This window comes from Rhinoderma darwinii, chromosome 5 (assembly GCF_050947455.1).
Source record: "Rhinoderma darwinii isolate aRhiDar2 chromosome 5, aRhiDar2.hap1, whole genome shotgun sequence".
Classification (NCBI taxonomy): domain Eukaryota; kingdom Metazoa; phylum Chordata; class Amphibia; order Anura; family Rhinodermatidae; genus Rhinoderma; species Rhinoderma darwinii.
In genome coordinates this window covers 342,706,833-342,724,876 of record NC_134691.1, presented here as the reverse complement: position 1 = coordinate 342,724,876, position 18,044 = coordinate 342,706,833, and the positions used below count along the sequence as shown (strand labels likewise).

Below are 18,044 nucleotides of genomic sequence, written 5' to 3'. Positions count from 1 at the left end.
CGATCACTCATCATCCAGGACAGCGTGTATATAACCGATCACTCATCATCCAGGACAGCGTGTATATAACCGATCACTCATCATCCAGGACAGCGGTGTATATACCCGATCACTCATCATCCAGGACAGCAGTGTATATAACCGATCACTCATCATCCAGGACAGCGGTGTATATAACCGATCACTCATCATCCAGGACAGCCGTGTATATAACCGATCACTCATCATCCAGGACAGCGGTGTATATAACCGATCACTCATCATCCAGGACAGCGGTGTATATAACCGATCACTCATCATCCAGGACAGCGGTGTATATAACCGATCACTCATCATCCAGGACAGCGGTGTATATAACCGATCACTCATCATCCAGGACAGGGTGTATATAACTGATCACTCATCATCCAGGACAGCGGTGTATATAACCGATCACTCATCATCCAGGACAGCGTGTATATAACTGATCACTCATCATCCAGGACAGCGGTGTATATACCCGATCACTCATCATCCAGGACAGGGTGTATATAACTGATCACTCATCATCCAGGACAGCGGTGTATATAACCGATCACTCATCATCCAGGACAGCGTGTATATAACCGATCACTCATCATCCAGGACAGCGGTGTATATACCCGATCACTCATCATCCAGGACAGGGTGTATATAACCGATCACTCATCATCCAGGACAGCGTGTATATAACCGATCACTCATCATCCAGGACAGCGGTGTATATACCCGATCACTCATCATCCAGGACAGCGGTGTATATAACCGATCACTCATCATCCAGGACAGCGTGTATATAACCGATCACTCATCCTCCAGGACAGCGTGTATATAACCGATCACTCATCATCCAGGACAACGGTGTATATAACCGATCACTCATCATCCAGGACAGCGGTGTATATAACCAATCACTCATCATCCAGGACAGCGGTGTATATAACTGATCACTCATCATCCAGGACAGCGGTGTATATAACCGATCACTCATCATCCAGGACAGCGGTGTATATAACTGATCACTCATCATCCAGGACAGCGGTGTATATAACCGATCACTCATCATCCAGGACAGGGGTGTATATAACCGATCACTCATCATCCAGGACAGCGGTGTATATAACCGATCACTCATCATCCAGGACAGCGGTGTATATAACCGATCACTCATCATCCAGGACAGCGGTGTATATAACCGATCACTCATCATCCAGGACAGCGGTGTATATAACTGATCACTCATCATCCAGGACAGCGGTGTATATAACTGATCACTCATCATCCAGGACAGCAGTGTATATAACTGATCACTCATCATCCAGGACAGCGTGTATATAACCGATCACTCATCATCCAGGACAGCGGTGTATATAACCGATCACTCATCATCCAGGACAGCGGTGTATATAACTGATCACTCATCATCCAGGACAGCAGTGTATATAACTGATCACTCATCATCCAGGACAGCGTGTATATAACCGATCACTCATCATCCAGGACAGCGGTGTATATAACCGATCACTCATCATCCAGGACAGCGTGTATATAACAGATCACTCATCATCCAGGACAGCAGTGTATATAACCGATCACTCATCATCCAGGACAGCGGTGTATATAACCGATCACTCATCATCCAGGACAGCGTGTATATAACCGATCACTCATCATCCAGGACAGCAGTGTATATACCCGATCACTCATCATCCAGGACAGCGTGTATATAACCGATCACTCATCATCCAGGACAGCGTGTATATAACCGATCACTCATCATCCAGGACAGCGTGTATATACCCGATCACTCATCATCCAGGACAGCGTGTATATAACCGATCACTCATCATCCAGGACAGCGGTGTATATAACCGATCACTCATCATCCAGGACAGCGTGTATATAACCGATCACTCATCATCCAGGACAGCGGTGTATATAACCGATCACTCATCATCCAGGACAGCGGTGTATATACCCGATCACTCATCATCCAGGACAGCGTGTATATAACCGATCACTCATCATCCAGGACAGCGGTGTATATAACCGATCACTCATCATCCATGACAGCGGTGTATATAACCGATCACTCATCATCCAGGACAGCGGTGTATATAACTGATCACTCATCATCCAGGACAGCGGTGTATATAACCGATCACTCATCATCCAGGACAGCGTGTATATACCCGATCACTCATCATCCAGGACAGCGGTGTATATAACCGATCACTCATCATCCAGGACAGCGTGTATATAACCGATCACTCATCATCCAGGACAGCGTGTATATAACCGATCACTCATCATCCAGGACAGGGTGTATATAACCGATCACTCATCATCCAGGACAGCGGTGTATATAACCGATCACTCATCATCCAGGACAGCGTGTATATAACTGATCACTCATCATCCAGGACAGCGTGTATATAACCGATCATTCATCATCCAGGACAGCGGTGTATATAACTGATCACTCATCATCCAGGACAGCGTGTATATAACCGATCATTCATCATCCAGGACAGCGGTGTATATAACCGATCACTCATCATCCAGGACAGCGTGTATATAACCGATCATTCATCATCCAGGACAGCAGTGTATATAACTGATCACTCATCATCCAGGACAGCGTGTATATAACCGATCATTCATCATCCAGGACAGCGGTGTATATAACCGATCATTCATCATCCAGGACAGCGGTGTATATAACCGATCACTCATCATCCAGGACAGCGTGTATATAACTGATCACTCATCATCCAGGACAGCGTGTATATAACCGATCATTCATCATCCAGGACAGCGGTGTATATAACCGATCACTCATCATCCAGGACAGCGGTGTATATAACCAATCACTCATCATCCAGGACAGCAGTGTATATAACCAATCACTCATCATCCAGGACAGCAGTGTATATAACAGATCACTCATCATCCAGGACAGCGGTGTATATAACCGATCACTCATCATCCAGGACAGCGGTGTATATAACAGATCACTCATCATCCAGGACAGCGGTGTATATAACCGATCACTCATCATCCAGGACAGCGTGTATATAACCGATCACTCATCATCCAGGACAGCGGTGTATATAACAGATCACTCATCATCCAGGACAGCGGTGTATATAACCGATCACTCATCATCCAGGACAGCGTGTATATAACCGATCACTCATCATCCAGGACAGCGGTGTATATAACCGATCACTCATCATCCAGGACAGGGTGTATATAACTGATCACTCATCATCCAGGACAGCCGTGTATATAACCGATCACTCATCATCCAGGACAGCAGTGTATATAACCGATCACTCATCATCCAGGACAGCGGTGTATATAACCGATCACTCATCATCCAGGACAGCGGTGTATATAACCGATCACTCATCATCCAGGACAGCGGTGTATATAACCGATCACTCATCATCCAGGACAGCGGTGTATATAACCGATCACTCATCATCCAGGACAGCGGTGTATATAACCGATCACTCATCATCCAGGACAGCGTGTATATAACCGATCACTCATCATCCAGGACAGCGTGTATATAACTGATCACTCATCATCCAGGACAGCGGTGTATATAACTGATCACTCATAATCCAGGACAGCGGTGTATATAACCGATCACTCATCATCCAGGACAGCGTGTATATAACCGATCACTCATCATCCAGGACAGCGGTGTATATAACCGATCACTCATCCTCCAGGACAGCGTGTATATAACCGATCACTCATCATCCAGGACAGCGGTGTATATAACCGATCACTCATCATCCAGGACAGCGGTGTATATAACCGATCACTCATCATCCAGGACAGCGGTGTATATAACCGATCACTCATCATCCAGGACAGCGGTGTATATAACCAATCACTCATCATCCAGGACAGCGTGTATATAACCGATCACTCATCATCCAGGACAGCGGTGTATATAACCGATCACTCATCATCCAGGACAGCGTGTATATAACCGATCACTCATCATCCAGGACAGCGGTGTATATAACCGATCACTCATCCTCCAGGACAGCGTGTATATAACCGATCACTCATCATCCAGGACAGCGGTGTATATAACCGATCACTCATCATCCAGGACAGCGGTGTATATAACCGATCACTCATCATCCAGGACAGCGGTGTATATAACCGATCACTCATCATCCAGGACAGCGGTGTATATAACCGATCACTCATCATCCAGGACAGCGGTGTATATAACCGATCACTCATCATCCAGGACAGCGGTGTATATAACCGATCACTCATCATCCAGGACAGCAGTGTATATACCCGATCACTCATCATCCAGGACAGCGTGTATATAACCGATCACTCATCATCCAGGACAGCGGTGTATATAACTGATCACTCATCATCCAGGACAGCGTGTATATAACCGATCACTCATCATCCAGGACAGCGGTGTATATAACCGATCACTCATCATCCAGGACAGCGTGTATATAACCGATCACTCATCATCCAGGACAGCGGTGTATATAACCGATCACTCATCATCCAGGACAGCGTGTATATAACCGATCACTCATCATCCAGGACAGCGTGTATATAACCGATCACTCATCATCCAGGACAGCGGTGTATATAACCGATCACTCATCATCCAGGACAGCGGTGTATATAACCGATCACTCATCATCCAGGACAGCGGTGTATATAACCGATCACTCATCATCCAGGACAGCGGTGTATATAACCGATCACTCATCATCCAGGACAGCGTGTATATAACCGATCACTCATCATCCAGGACAGGGTGTATATAACTGATCACTCATCATCCAGGACAGCGTGTATATAACCGATCATTCATCATCCAGGACAGCGGTGTATATAACCGATCACTCATCATCCAGGACAGCGTGTATATAACTGATCACTCATCATCCAGGACAGCGTGTATATAACCGATCATTCATCATCCAGGACAGCGGTGTATATAACCGATCACTCATCATCCAGGACAGCGGTGTATATAACCAATCACTCATCATCCAGGACAGCAGTGTATATAACCAATCACTCATCATCCAGGACAGCAGTGTATATAACAGATCACTCATCATCCAGGACAGCGGTGTATATAACCGATCACTCATCATCCAGGACAGCGGTGTATATAACCGATCACTCATCATCCAGGACAGTGTGTATATAACCGATCACTCATCATCCAGGACAGCGGTGTATATAACAGATCACTCATCATCCAGGACAGCGGTGTATATAACCGATCACTCATCATCCAGGACAGCGTGTATATAACCGATCACTCATCATCCAGGACAGCGGTGTATATAACCGATCACTCATCATCCAGGACAGCGGTGTATATAACCGATCACTCATCATCCAGGACAGCGGTGTATATAACCGATCACTCATCATCCAGGACAGCGGTGTATATAACCGATCACTCATCATCCAGGACAGCGGTGTATATAACCGATCACTCATCATCCAGGACAGCGTGTATATAACCGATCACTCATCATCCAGGACAGCGTGTATATAACTGATCACTCATCATCCAGGACAGCGGTGTATATAACTGATCACTCATAATCCAGGACAGCGGTGTATATAACCGATCACTCATCATCCAGGACAGCGTGTATATAACCGATCACTCATCATCCAGGACAGCGGTGTATATAACCGATCACTCATCCTCCAGGACAGCGTGTATATAACCGATCACTCATCATCCAGGACAGCGGTGTATATAACCGATCACTCATCATCCAGGACAGCGGTGTATATAACCAATCACTCATCATCCAGGACAGCGTGTATATAACCGATCACTCATCATCCAGGACAGCGGTGTATATAACCGATCACTCATCATCCAGGACAGCGTGTATATAACCGATCACTCATCATCCAGGACAGCGGTGTATATAACCGATCACTCATCCTCCAGGACAGCGTGTATATAACCGATCACTCATCATCCAGGACAGCGGTGTATATAACCGATCACTCATCATCCAGGACAGCGGTGTATATAACCGATCACTCATCATCCAGGACAGCGGTGTATATAACCGATCACTCATCATCCAGGACAGCGGTGTATATAACCGATCACTCATCATCCAGGACAGCGTGTATATAACCGATCACTCATCATCCAGGACAGCGTGTATATAACCGATCACTCATCATCCAGGACAGCGGTGTATATAACCGATCACTCATCATCCAGGACAGCGGTGTATATAACCGATCACTCATCATCCAGGACAGCGGTGTATATAACCGATCACTCATCATCCAGGACAGCGGTGTATATAACCAATCACTCATCATCCAGGACAGCGTGTATATAACCGATCACTCATCATCCAGGACAGCCGTGTATATAACCGATCACTCATCATCCAGGACAGCGGTGTATATAACCGATCACTCATCATCCAGGACAGCGGTGTATATAACCGATCACTCATCATCCAGGACAGCAGTGTATATACCCGATCACTCATCATCCAGGACAGCGTGTATATAACCGATCACTCATCATCCAGGACAGCGGTGTATATAACTGATCACTCATCATCCAGGACAGCGTGTATATAACCGATCACTCATCATCCAGGACAGCGGTGTATATAACCGATCACTCATCATCCAGGACAGCGTGTATATAACCGATCACTCATCATCCAGGACAGCGGTGTATATAACCGATCACTCATCATCCAGGACAGCGTGTATATAACCGATCACTCATCATCCAGGACAGCGTGTATATAACCGATCACTCATCATCCAGGACAGCGGTGTATATAACCGATCACTCATCATCCAGGACAGCGGTGTATATAACCGATCACTCATCATCCAGGACAGCGGTGTATATAACTGATCACTCATCATCCAGGACAGCGGTGTATATAACCGATCACTCATCATCCAGGACAGCGGTATATATAACCGATCACTCATCATCCAGGACAGCGTGTATATAACCGATCACTCATCATCCAGGACAGCGGTGTATATAACCGATCACTCATCATCCATGACAGCGGTGTATATAACCGATCACTCATCATCCAGGACAGCGGTGTATATAACCGATCACTCATCATCCAGGACAGCGTGTATATACCCGATCACTCATCATCCAGGACAGCGGTGTATATAACAGATCACTCATCATCCAGGACAGCGTGTATATAACCGATCACTCATCATCCAGGACAGCGGTGTATATAACCGATCACTCATCATCCAGGACAGCAGTGTATATAACCGATCACTCATCATCCAGGACAGGGGTGTATATAACCGATCACTCATCATCCAGGACAGCGGTGTATATAACCGATCACTCATCATCCAGGACAGCGGTGTATATAACCGATCACTCATCATCCAGGACAGCGGTGTATATAACCGATCACTCATCATCCAGGACAGCAGTGTATATACCCGATCACTCATCATCCAGGACAGCGGTGTATATAACCGATCACTCATCCTCCAGGACAGCGTGTATATAACCGATCACTCATCATCCAGGACAGCGGTGTATATAACCGATCACTCATCATCCAGGACAGCGGTGTATATAACCGATCACTCATCATCCAGGACAGCGGTGTATATAACCGATCACTCATCATCCAGGACAGCGGTGTATATAACCGATCACTCATCATCCAGGACAGCGTGTATATAACCGATCACTCATCATCCAGGACAGCGTGTATATAACCGATCACTCATCATCCAGGACAGCGGTGTATATAACCGATCACTCATCATCCAGGACAGCGGTGTATATAACCGATCACTCATCATCCAGGACAGCGGTGTATATAACCGATCACTCATCATCCAGGACAGCGGTGTATATAACCAATCACTCATCATCCAGGACAGCGTGTATATAACCGATCACTCATCATCCAGGACAGCCGTGTATATAACCGATCACTCATCATCCAGGACAGCGGTGTATATAACCGATCACTCATCATCCAGGACAGCGGTGTATATAACCGATCACTCATCATCCAGGACAGCAGTGTATATACCCGATCACTCATCATCCAGGACAGCGTGTATATAACCGATCACTCATCATCCAGGACAGCGGTGTATATAACTGATCACTCATCATCCAGGACAGCGTGTATATAACCGATCACTCATCATCCAGGACAGCGGTGTATATAACCGATCACTCATCATCCAGGACAGCGTGTATATAACCGATCACTCATCATCCAGGACAGCGGTGTATATAACCGATCACTCATCATCCAGGACAGCGTGTATATAACCGATCACTCATCATCCAGGACAGCGTGTATATAACCGATCACTCATCATCCAGGACAGCGGTGTATATAACCGATCACTCATCATCCAGGACAGCGGTGTATATAACCGATCACTCATCATCCAGGACAGCGGTGTATATAACTGATCACTCATCATCCAGGACAGCGGTGTATATAACCGATCACTCATCATCCAGGACAGCGGTATATATAACCGATCACTCATCATCCAGGACAGCGTGTATATAACCGATCACTCATCATCCAGGACAGCGGTGTATATAACCGATCACTCATCATCCATGACAGCGGTGTATATAACCGATCACTCATCATCCAGGACAGCGGTGTATATAACCGATCACTCATCATCCAGGACAGCGTGTATATACCCGATCACTCATCATCCAGGACAGCGGTGTATATAACAGATCACTCATCATCCAGGACAGCGTGTATATAACCGATCACTCATCATCCAGGACAGCGGTGTATATAACCGATCACTCATCATCCAGGACAGCAGTGTATATAACCGATCACTCATCATCCAGGACAGCGGTGTATATAACCGATCACTCATCATCCAGGACAGGGGTGTATATAACCGATCACTCATCATCCAGGACAGCGGTGTATATAACCGATCACTCATCATCCAGGACACAATTCAGCGGTACATTTGGAGGCCGCGTATCCCGGGCACCGGCGCTCAGTTATGAAGACGACAACTTATTGACTTAAGAAAATCATTGGAGGATCCGTCACCAGTCACTACAGGGTGCGAAACCTCATTGTATGTTACACCAGGTGGGGGGTCCGAGGAGGGGGAGATATGACAGGAATGTGGATATTGTGTCCTCTGGGTCACTGCTCCGGGTTATGTCATTAGTCGTCATAGATTCCGGAGAAATACAAGACCAGTCAATATCTCAGCGAAGTCAAGAGGCAAAATCTCATCTCTAACAGGGACCGAGAGTCTTCTCAATATTTACAGGGACAGTGTTCTACTGAGCGGTGTATCTAATCCTATCATGTGTGATACTGTCTACTGAGTGGTGTATCTAATCCTATCATGTGTGATACTATCTGCTGAGCTGTGTATCTAATCCTATCATGTGTGATACTGTCTGCTGAGCTTTTTATCTAATCCTCTCATGTGTGATACTGTCTGCTGAACCGTGTATCTAATCCTATCATGTGTGATACTGTCTGCTGAGCTGTGTATCTAATCCTATCATGTGTGATACTGTCTGCTGAGCCGTGTATCTAATCCTGTCATGTGTGATACTGTCTGCTGAGCTGCTGTATCTAATCCTATCATGTGTGATACTGTCTGCTGAGCCGTGTATCTAATCCTATCATGTGTGATACTGTCTGCTGAGCCCTGTATCTAATCCTATCATGTGTGATACTGTCTGCTGAGCCGTGTATCTAATCCTATCATGAGTGATACTGTCTGCTGAGCTGTGTATCTAATCCTCTCATGTGTGATACTGTCTCCTGAGCTGTGTATCTAATCCTATCATGTGTGATACTGTCTGCTGAGCCGTGTATCTAATCCTATCATGAGTGATACTGTCTGCTGAGCTGTGTATCTAATCCTCTCATGTGTGATTCTGTCTGCTGAGCTGTGTATCTAATCCTCTCATGTGTGATACTGTCTGCTGAGCTGTGTATCTAATCCTCTCATGTGTGATACTGTCTGAGCGCACAGCACTACATCCCCCATCATGTAATGTTGCAGACGTTCCAGCACTTGGTGCGCCGGGTTTCGCTTCTACAACTTTCCATCAGATGCTTCATCCGGACTGCGGAGGAGGGGCGAGGATCTTCTTTCTGGGGGAATGTCGAGGTGTCCGGATTTCCGTCTCAGGAGCGCGGTTATGACAATCAGGTCGTATGAGACGTTATACCCACCGCCCTGGAGATACCCAAGATGCACCTCTGCTGGATATATATATGTGTGTGTGTTATACGGTATATACTACTGAGGTGATAAATAACATAATTATTTTTCCAGGAGAAAGACGGTAAGAAGAAGAAGAGGAAGAAGAAGGAGGACGTGGCGCTGGCGTTTGACACGACTTTCTTTAAGAGTCAGTATGAGGTGAGGACGTCAGTGTGTGATTCCGGGCGGTGCCACTAGGGGGCAGTGTCGAGCCGGTGGTATTTCACGCTTGGGCCACTGGTTGTTCTTGCAGTTCACTTTCCCTGAGAAGGCGATTGAGGTGGCGCTGCAGAGGCCGGAGGATCGCTTGGATCACGACATCCGCTACATCCGCAGTATGATGATGGGGATCCTGAGCTTCCGCAGATACAGCACTCAGATGCAGCACATGCTGGCGAGGGTCGTCTATTACAGGAGGTCAGTACAGGGCGGCAATCCTCAGCCGGAGACCCTGACCAATGACCAATAGGATTGTGGGAGAATGAAAACCGACCGTCATTGCCGCGTTCACACGTCGGCCGCCATGACAGCGATGTTCTGGTTTTAGGTCAATAAAGATCAATCTTTGTATAATGAAAAGTTCTGCAACTTTCCCATATTCTTTGTCTATCAATTCCGCACTATTTTCAAGATTTCTGCTTGCTGTCAGTGAATTCAATACCTTTTTAGGGGCTGAAAACTCAGTCCTGATCTAATACTTCTCACTGCTGAGGGTTTGTTACAATTGTATCCAGCCTAGACAATCCTCAGCAGCCGCAGGAATCTGTCCCTGATAGTTTGTTACATTGGCCTGCAGTGATACATTGTCGCCGTTTATCTCACAGAGGATTGTCTAGACCGAATACATTGTAAAAAACAAAACCTTAGCTGTAAGAACAAGAATTTCATGACTGACAGCAAGCACAGATCTTGAAAATGGTGACGATTGAAGTGTATCGGGAAGTTGTTTTTGGTGATATCCTCCTGATTCCTGCGGTATCTTCTTCTTCTTCTTCTTCTTTCTTGGATCCGCTGATGATTGTGAACGGTTTAGGATCAGTAGCGCTCACATATGGATCAGATTCCTTCCAGATTGTACAATCAGATTGTATAGAAATCTGCTGAGATGTGTTTTTTAAGTTTTTCATTTTTTGAAGTAATTTTAAAAAGTTACGACAAAACGGCGCCATTTTACAGGCATTTTGTCAAAACCGCAAGGTGTGAACGCAGTCTTGGTTGTCCGTTTAAGTTCAAGAAAACTGGAAGGAATTGTTAAAATGTCTGATTTTGTTGTGAAAGATCTTAAGGTTTCGGTACACGGAGCGGTCGTGCGGCGGTAGCGTGACGCGCGGCCGAGAACTGCACGGCAATATCGCACAAATTGCCTCTGTTTTGCGCTGCGGTTTCCATGTGGTTTGAACGTGTAGAAGCTGCGCGGCTGAAAACCGCGGCGATTCTCTGCCTTACAGCGCGGCCGCTACGTGTACGGGAAACCTTGAGATGTTTTACTAGAATTTCCAACAATTTCCTTCCAGTTTCCTTGAACCTGAACATCTGAGACCCCCAAACGTCTTATTAGGGACTGCAGAGGTAATGGGGGTGGGGTGTCCTCTAGCGGGACCCCCTCTATAAGCCGCTGGGCACCTATGGATCTCGGGGGTCGCTGTGCGCCGCGTCCCGCTCTCTGCAGGGAAATTGTGGTGGATCCAGCAGTGAACCCCTCCCCCGGTGACGGAGAAGCCTAATATATAGTGCACCGCCCTGTGATGTGGGGGAACATTGTGTGGGATGATTGTCTGGACTCCCGCTTCTCCCGCAGGTTCGGGCGCGGACGCGTCATTGTGAGGAAGGGGCATCGGGGCGACAGCTTCTACTTTGTCTTCTCGGGCGTCATCGCCGTCACACAAGATGAGGATGGCAGCAGCGCCCTCCTGGACCCGGAGCCCATCCTGCTGCACAAAGGGGCCAGTTTTGGGGTGAGTATTCTGGTGTCTCCCCTGAACTGATCTTACACATACCACTTGGAGCTGTCGGGCTCTGTTCACACACAAAACCAAAAACGGCTGAAAATGACGGCGATCTTATCAAGGGAAAACAACCTCTGATTTTCAGCCGTTTTTGTAGCGGAAAACGTTTTTTTGAGCCGTTTCTGGAGCCGTTTTTCTATTGATCCCGTGAAAAACGCTCCAAAAACCGCTCAAGATGTGACCCGCTGTTTCTCTTTATGGGGGGGGGGGCTTTTCGCGCCGTTATTTAATACAGTTGAGCAAAAAAATGCCCCGTCTGAACTAAACGCCGTTTTTCCCATTGAATTGATTGTTTGTAGGCGTTTAGCGTTTTTCAAGGCTCATTTCGAGGCGTTTACGAAAACTCTGCGTGTGAACATTCCCGTATAAATAACATCTCCGCATGAGGGTGTAACGTAAATACTGCCGTTTACAGCGAATTACAGGAGCTGCAGAGGGGATGATATTTGAACAAATCTCATCCACGCGTTGCGTAAAAAACACGCCGAAAAAACGTTCATGAATGGACCTGCGGTGCGTTTTTTTTTTATCCACAGCTCGTTCATTTATGCTTCGTAATCGCTGCTTTTCTGTTGCGGGTTTTCCCCGTTGAGTTCAATGAGGAGGTAAAACCCGCAACAAATAGCAGATGTTGCGATTTTTGCGGCAGAAAAGCTGCGGTTTCGGTGCAAAAATCGCAACTCAGAAAAAAAAAAGTCTAATCTTACCCAGAACTCTCTTCTTCTGCGTCCAGCCCGGCCTCCAGGCATGACATTTCATCCCATGTGACCGCTGCAGCCAATCACAGGCTGCAGAGGTCACATGGGATGAAACGACACCCAGGAGGCCGGTGTGCAGGACGACAGAGGGACGCGTTGCCATGGCTACGGGTAAGTATAGACTTTTTTTTTTTTTTGTACCTGCTGTTTTCCGCATGGGACATTCCGGCCGAAAATCTGCACCACAATTTGGTGCAGTTTTACGTCCGGAATTCCCTGCGGGCTCCAGGGCGGATATGCTGTGTGCCTTTATGCAGTGTATCTGCCCTGTGTGAACACGGCCTTACATCTGCCCAAGAGACAACAACCACTGCTACCCTGTGATATCAATGCATTACAAGATGGCGCCAAGCATGGGTCCGGTGCCCATCCGGTACCAATCAGTATATAGCCCCAACCTGGGGAGCGGTTATAAAAAATAGGTGCAGATCGTACCCCATTATGCCAGGAATGGGGAGTTACATGGGGTCGGGGTCGGCTCTGTGCTGAGATTCTGGGGGTCGCATTATAGACGGGGGATGGGCACAGACGTCATGCAGCGGTTATCCACGTTTGTGGGTCTGGAGGATAAATCGTGGCCTTACTTATGGATTTTTGTCTTTGCGCAGGAAGTGGCTTTGCTGAAAGGTCTGAGGAGAAACGCTACGGTCATCTGTATGGAGGACACCGAGTTCCTGGTGGTGGATCGGGCAGAATTTTTCCAGAATAAACTGGACCAGGAACTCCAGAAAGAGCTGCAGTATCGATTCCAGTTCTTCAGGTAATCGGGATCTGCCGGCTGTAAAGTGCGGTCGCTACACCGTTAAGGTGACGCCCCAAAAAGGGAGCGAAGGGAGTCTGGGGCGCACGTGAAGTACGTGAACCTTGAGCACTGTGTGGGGGGATTATTTATGAAGGTAGTTTAGGAGGAAAGTCAGAACAGCCAAGGTTCAGTAACGGGGATGTAGCAGAGCTGAGTATACGGTAGAGTGGGGAGCAAAGCAGATGGAGTCAAAGTAGCGGGAACAAACTGGAGTCAAAATACAACATCAGGAGAAATCAGGACAACCCCCATCCTAGCAAGGGAATATCCGCCTTATATCTGGCATTGAGGTCAGTGCGTTCCCATTCTAAAGATGGTGTCTTTTATTCTGATTGGCCGGGTGGTCGGGCGCTCTGTGGATGTGCCGCCCGCCGTGCCCGTCAGCCACTACTAGAAGACTCGTGGTGGTGGCGGCTGGCAGGAGAAGACAATGCTGGAGCGGGTGGAGGGGAGAACGGGACATCAGGAATCCTTATGAATTGTCTTCATCCGGATTCATGAAATGTTTTGTAGATCACTGGATCTTTTCTGCACTTGGTCTGATCCGACCCTGGAGACGCTGGCCGACCACTGCAAGACCAAAGAATGTAACCACAGCCAAGTCATGGTGACCGACACCCACCAGACCAAAAACATCATCTTCGTTACAAAGGTAATATCAGCCGATTCCTGGATCACAACATTACTAAATATGTAAATCAGTAGATCTCGAGATCACATTGGGTTACTCAGTAAATAGATCACTGACAGATGTCTAGATTAGGACCTGTTCGTGCCATTTCTTGGTACTGCAGTCATTTTCTACAACGTTCACACATGGCGACCAAAAAATGTGCGTTAAATGGGGCAAAACTGCAGCACGCGGAATCCTTCTTTTCTCTAGGATCTTTCCCATTGAATTCAATGCAGATTACAACAAGATCAATTGTAGAATCATTTCTGGAAACTGCTTCATTCCGCACCACAAGCTCCCAGGGTAAAGCTAAACTCACCGAATAATCGATCAATCCATTACTAAATCACTAGATTACTATATCACCAGATTACTATATCACTAGATGACTGGATCACCAGATTACTATATCACTAGATGACTGGATCACCAGATTACTATATCACTAGATGACTGGATCACCAGATTACTATATCACTAGATGGCTGGATCACCAGATTACTATATCACTAGATGACTGGATCACCAGATTACTATATCACTAGATGGCTGGATCACCAGATTACTATATCGCTAGATGACTGGATCACCAGATTACTATATCGCTAGATGACTGGATCACCAGATTACTATATCGCTAGATGACTGGATCACCAGATTACTATATCACTAGATGGCTGGATCACCAGATTACTATATCACTAGATGACTGGATCACCAGATTACTATATCACTAGATGACTAGATTACTATATCACCAAATTACAATATAACTAGATAACTGGATCACCAGATTACTATATCACTAGATAACGGGATCACCAGATTACTATATCACTAGATGACTGGATCACACGATTACTAGATCACTCGATGACTGGATCACCAGATTACTATATCACTAGATGACTAGATTACTATATCACGAGGTTACAATATCACTAGATGACTAGATCACCAGGTTACAATATCACTAGATGACTGGATCACCAGATTACTGTACCACTAGATGATTAGATCACCAGATTACTATATCACTAGATGACTAGATCACAAGATTACTATATAACTAGATGACACGAACACCAGATTACTATACCACTAAATGCCCAGATCACTGTATTACTAGGCATTAACACCAGAATACTATATCACTAGATAACTGGATGACCAGATTATTGTATCAATAGATGACTGGATCACCAGATTACTTTATTACTAGGTGTTCAGATCACTATATCACTAGATGACCACATCACCAGATTATTATATTAATAGATGTCCAGATCACTAGATCTCATGATGAGCAAATTACTATATTAATAGATGACCTGATCTCCAGATTACAATATCACTAGATAACTGGATCACCAGATTATTGTATCACTATATGACTGGATCGCCAGATTACTCTATTGCTAGATGACTGGATCACCCGATTACTATATCACTAGATAAACTGATCAACAGATTACTAGATGACTGGAACACCAGATTACTAGTTGACCAGATCATCTGATTACAATATAAATAAATATCTAAATCACTATATTACTAGATATCCAAATAACTATATCAGTATATGACTTGATCACCAGATTACTTTATTACTAGTTGTTCAGATCATTAAATAACTGGATGACCGGATCACTAGATTATTTTAATAGATGTCCAGATCACTAGATCTCATGATGAGCAAATTACTATATCAATAGATGGGCTGATCACAAAATGTCAATATCACTAGATGACTGGATCACCAGATTATTATATAACTAGATGACCAGATAATCAGATTACTATATTACATGACCAGATCACATTTACTAGATGACCTGATCAGCAGATTACTATATAATTAGATAAATGGATCACCACATTACTATATTAATTGATGTCCCTACGACTAGAGCCACTCATCACCTGATCACCAGATTACTATATCACTAGATGACCTGAACACCAGATTACTATACCACCAGATTACTATACCACTTTATTACTATATCACCAGATTACTATATCACTAGATGACCTGATCACCAGATTACTATATCACTAGATGACCTGATCACCAGATTACTATATCACTAGATGAACTGATCACCAGATTACTATATCACTAAATGACCTGACCACCAGATCGCTAGATCACTCACTAGATGACCTGACCACCAGATCGCTAGATCACTAGATGACCTGACCACCAGATCGCTAGATCACTGGTTGACCTGATCACCAGATCACTCTGTGCTCCATTTAGGGCCGATGTGAAGTTCTGCGTCTGGTGGATCTCAGCCAGTGTCCATCATTCCATAAGTGGATCAAACAACACCAACCTCTGCTGGGGCAATCCACTCTGCTCAACTCCACAGGTGACGATTTACAAAATACTTGATCTTATGTGTAGATTTAACCTGAAAAATGATAAAATATGACACAGACGTGGGGTGGAGGTTCAGCCGTGAACACGCATATTGAGTAGGAGATTGGAGGAGATTTACCCCAAGATCAATTGGCTCAGGTTTTCCTGATGACGTCATCGTTCTCAGTGTCACCCTCTCAGTAGTAGCTCTGCTTCAAGTAGGACCGATGCGGTGTCATTGATTTTCATGTATTACAGGACCTTGTGCGTCACTTATTATCTTCCCTGTATACAACATTATAATGTGGACAGGTTAGGCTGTAACTTCATATCCTTTACTTCACATCAGGGAGGACATCTGGAGAGCAGAGAACTCATGACCTCTCATCCGCGGGAGGCAGTGAACCCTCAGACACCAGTAATGGAAGGAGGTGAGCACGCGATGAAAGGGGGAACTATATTACCTGTGCACAGTAACCGCATGACAGGTCCAGATATGTGGAGCGGGAAGGCTGCAAATATGGGAAAATAAAAAAATACTTTTGGGTTTGACTAAACTTCGGGCAATACAGGAGCAGGAGACATATGACAGGGTCCCCTCATCCGTCCTTCTCTGTGCTTGTCTATAGGACCTTCTCCCTGGAAGATCTGGCCTCTCAATATGACCTTCTGCTGTCTACTGAATATCCCAGAAATCTGCAGTTACCTGGTGACCTCATGGCGGCCGTCTACCTGAGGATTGATTCCCTGCAGCCCGGCCAGTACTTTGTGAGATGATAAAACAAAATAGTTTACTATAGGTGACATGTATTATGGTCCAGGTATAATGATCAGGTGAGGCTATAATGTGTGTGGTCAGTCCCATGGACATCCAGCCGGAGTTCTTGACCGGCCGAGGCTCAACTGGTTTGGGGTTCCTGGTGGACAGTGCACTTCATAGAGTCCAGTCTTGATGACCAGTAAACTAAATGAGCCTGGTCCCTGGTGGGCCATGCGCCAAGACATCCCAACAACAGTGCCAGTTCCTGGTCCGTCAGAGTACAAGCCCAGTCCATGGCGGCCATTCTACCAGCCTAATCTATGAGGAGGACACTGGTCTTGATGACTT

The 18,044-nt window shown here is 45.8% G+C and overlaps 1 protein-coding gene across 1 annotated transcript in view; it reads left to right on the top strand.

The window, feature by feature from the left end:
- LOC142652259 (cyclic nucleotide-binding domain-containing protein 2-like) overlaps nt 1-18,044 on the top strand; it is a 47,295-nt gene that overhangs the window by 25,570 nt on the left and 3,681 nt on the right. Inside the window, exons 2-10 of the mRNA XM_075827907.1 lie at nt 10,129-10,278; nt 10,405-10,491; nt 10,586-10,749; nt 12,131-12,287; nt 13,705-13,856; nt 14,412-14,550; nt 16,835-16,946; nt 17,286-17,367; nt 17,566-17,704. Coding sequence (XP_075684022.1) covers nt 10,129-10,278; nt 10,405-10,491; nt 10,586-10,749; nt 12,131-12,287; nt 13,705-13,856; nt 14,412-14,550; nt 16,835-16,946; nt 17,286-17,367; nt 17,566-17,704 — 1,182 coding nt within the window. The remainder of the gene's footprint in view (nt 1-10,128; nt 10,279-10,404; nt 10,492-10,585; nt 10,750-12,130; nt 12,288-13,704; nt 13,857-14,411; nt 14,551-16,834; nt 16,947-17,285; nt 17,368-17,565; nt 17,705-18,044) is intronic.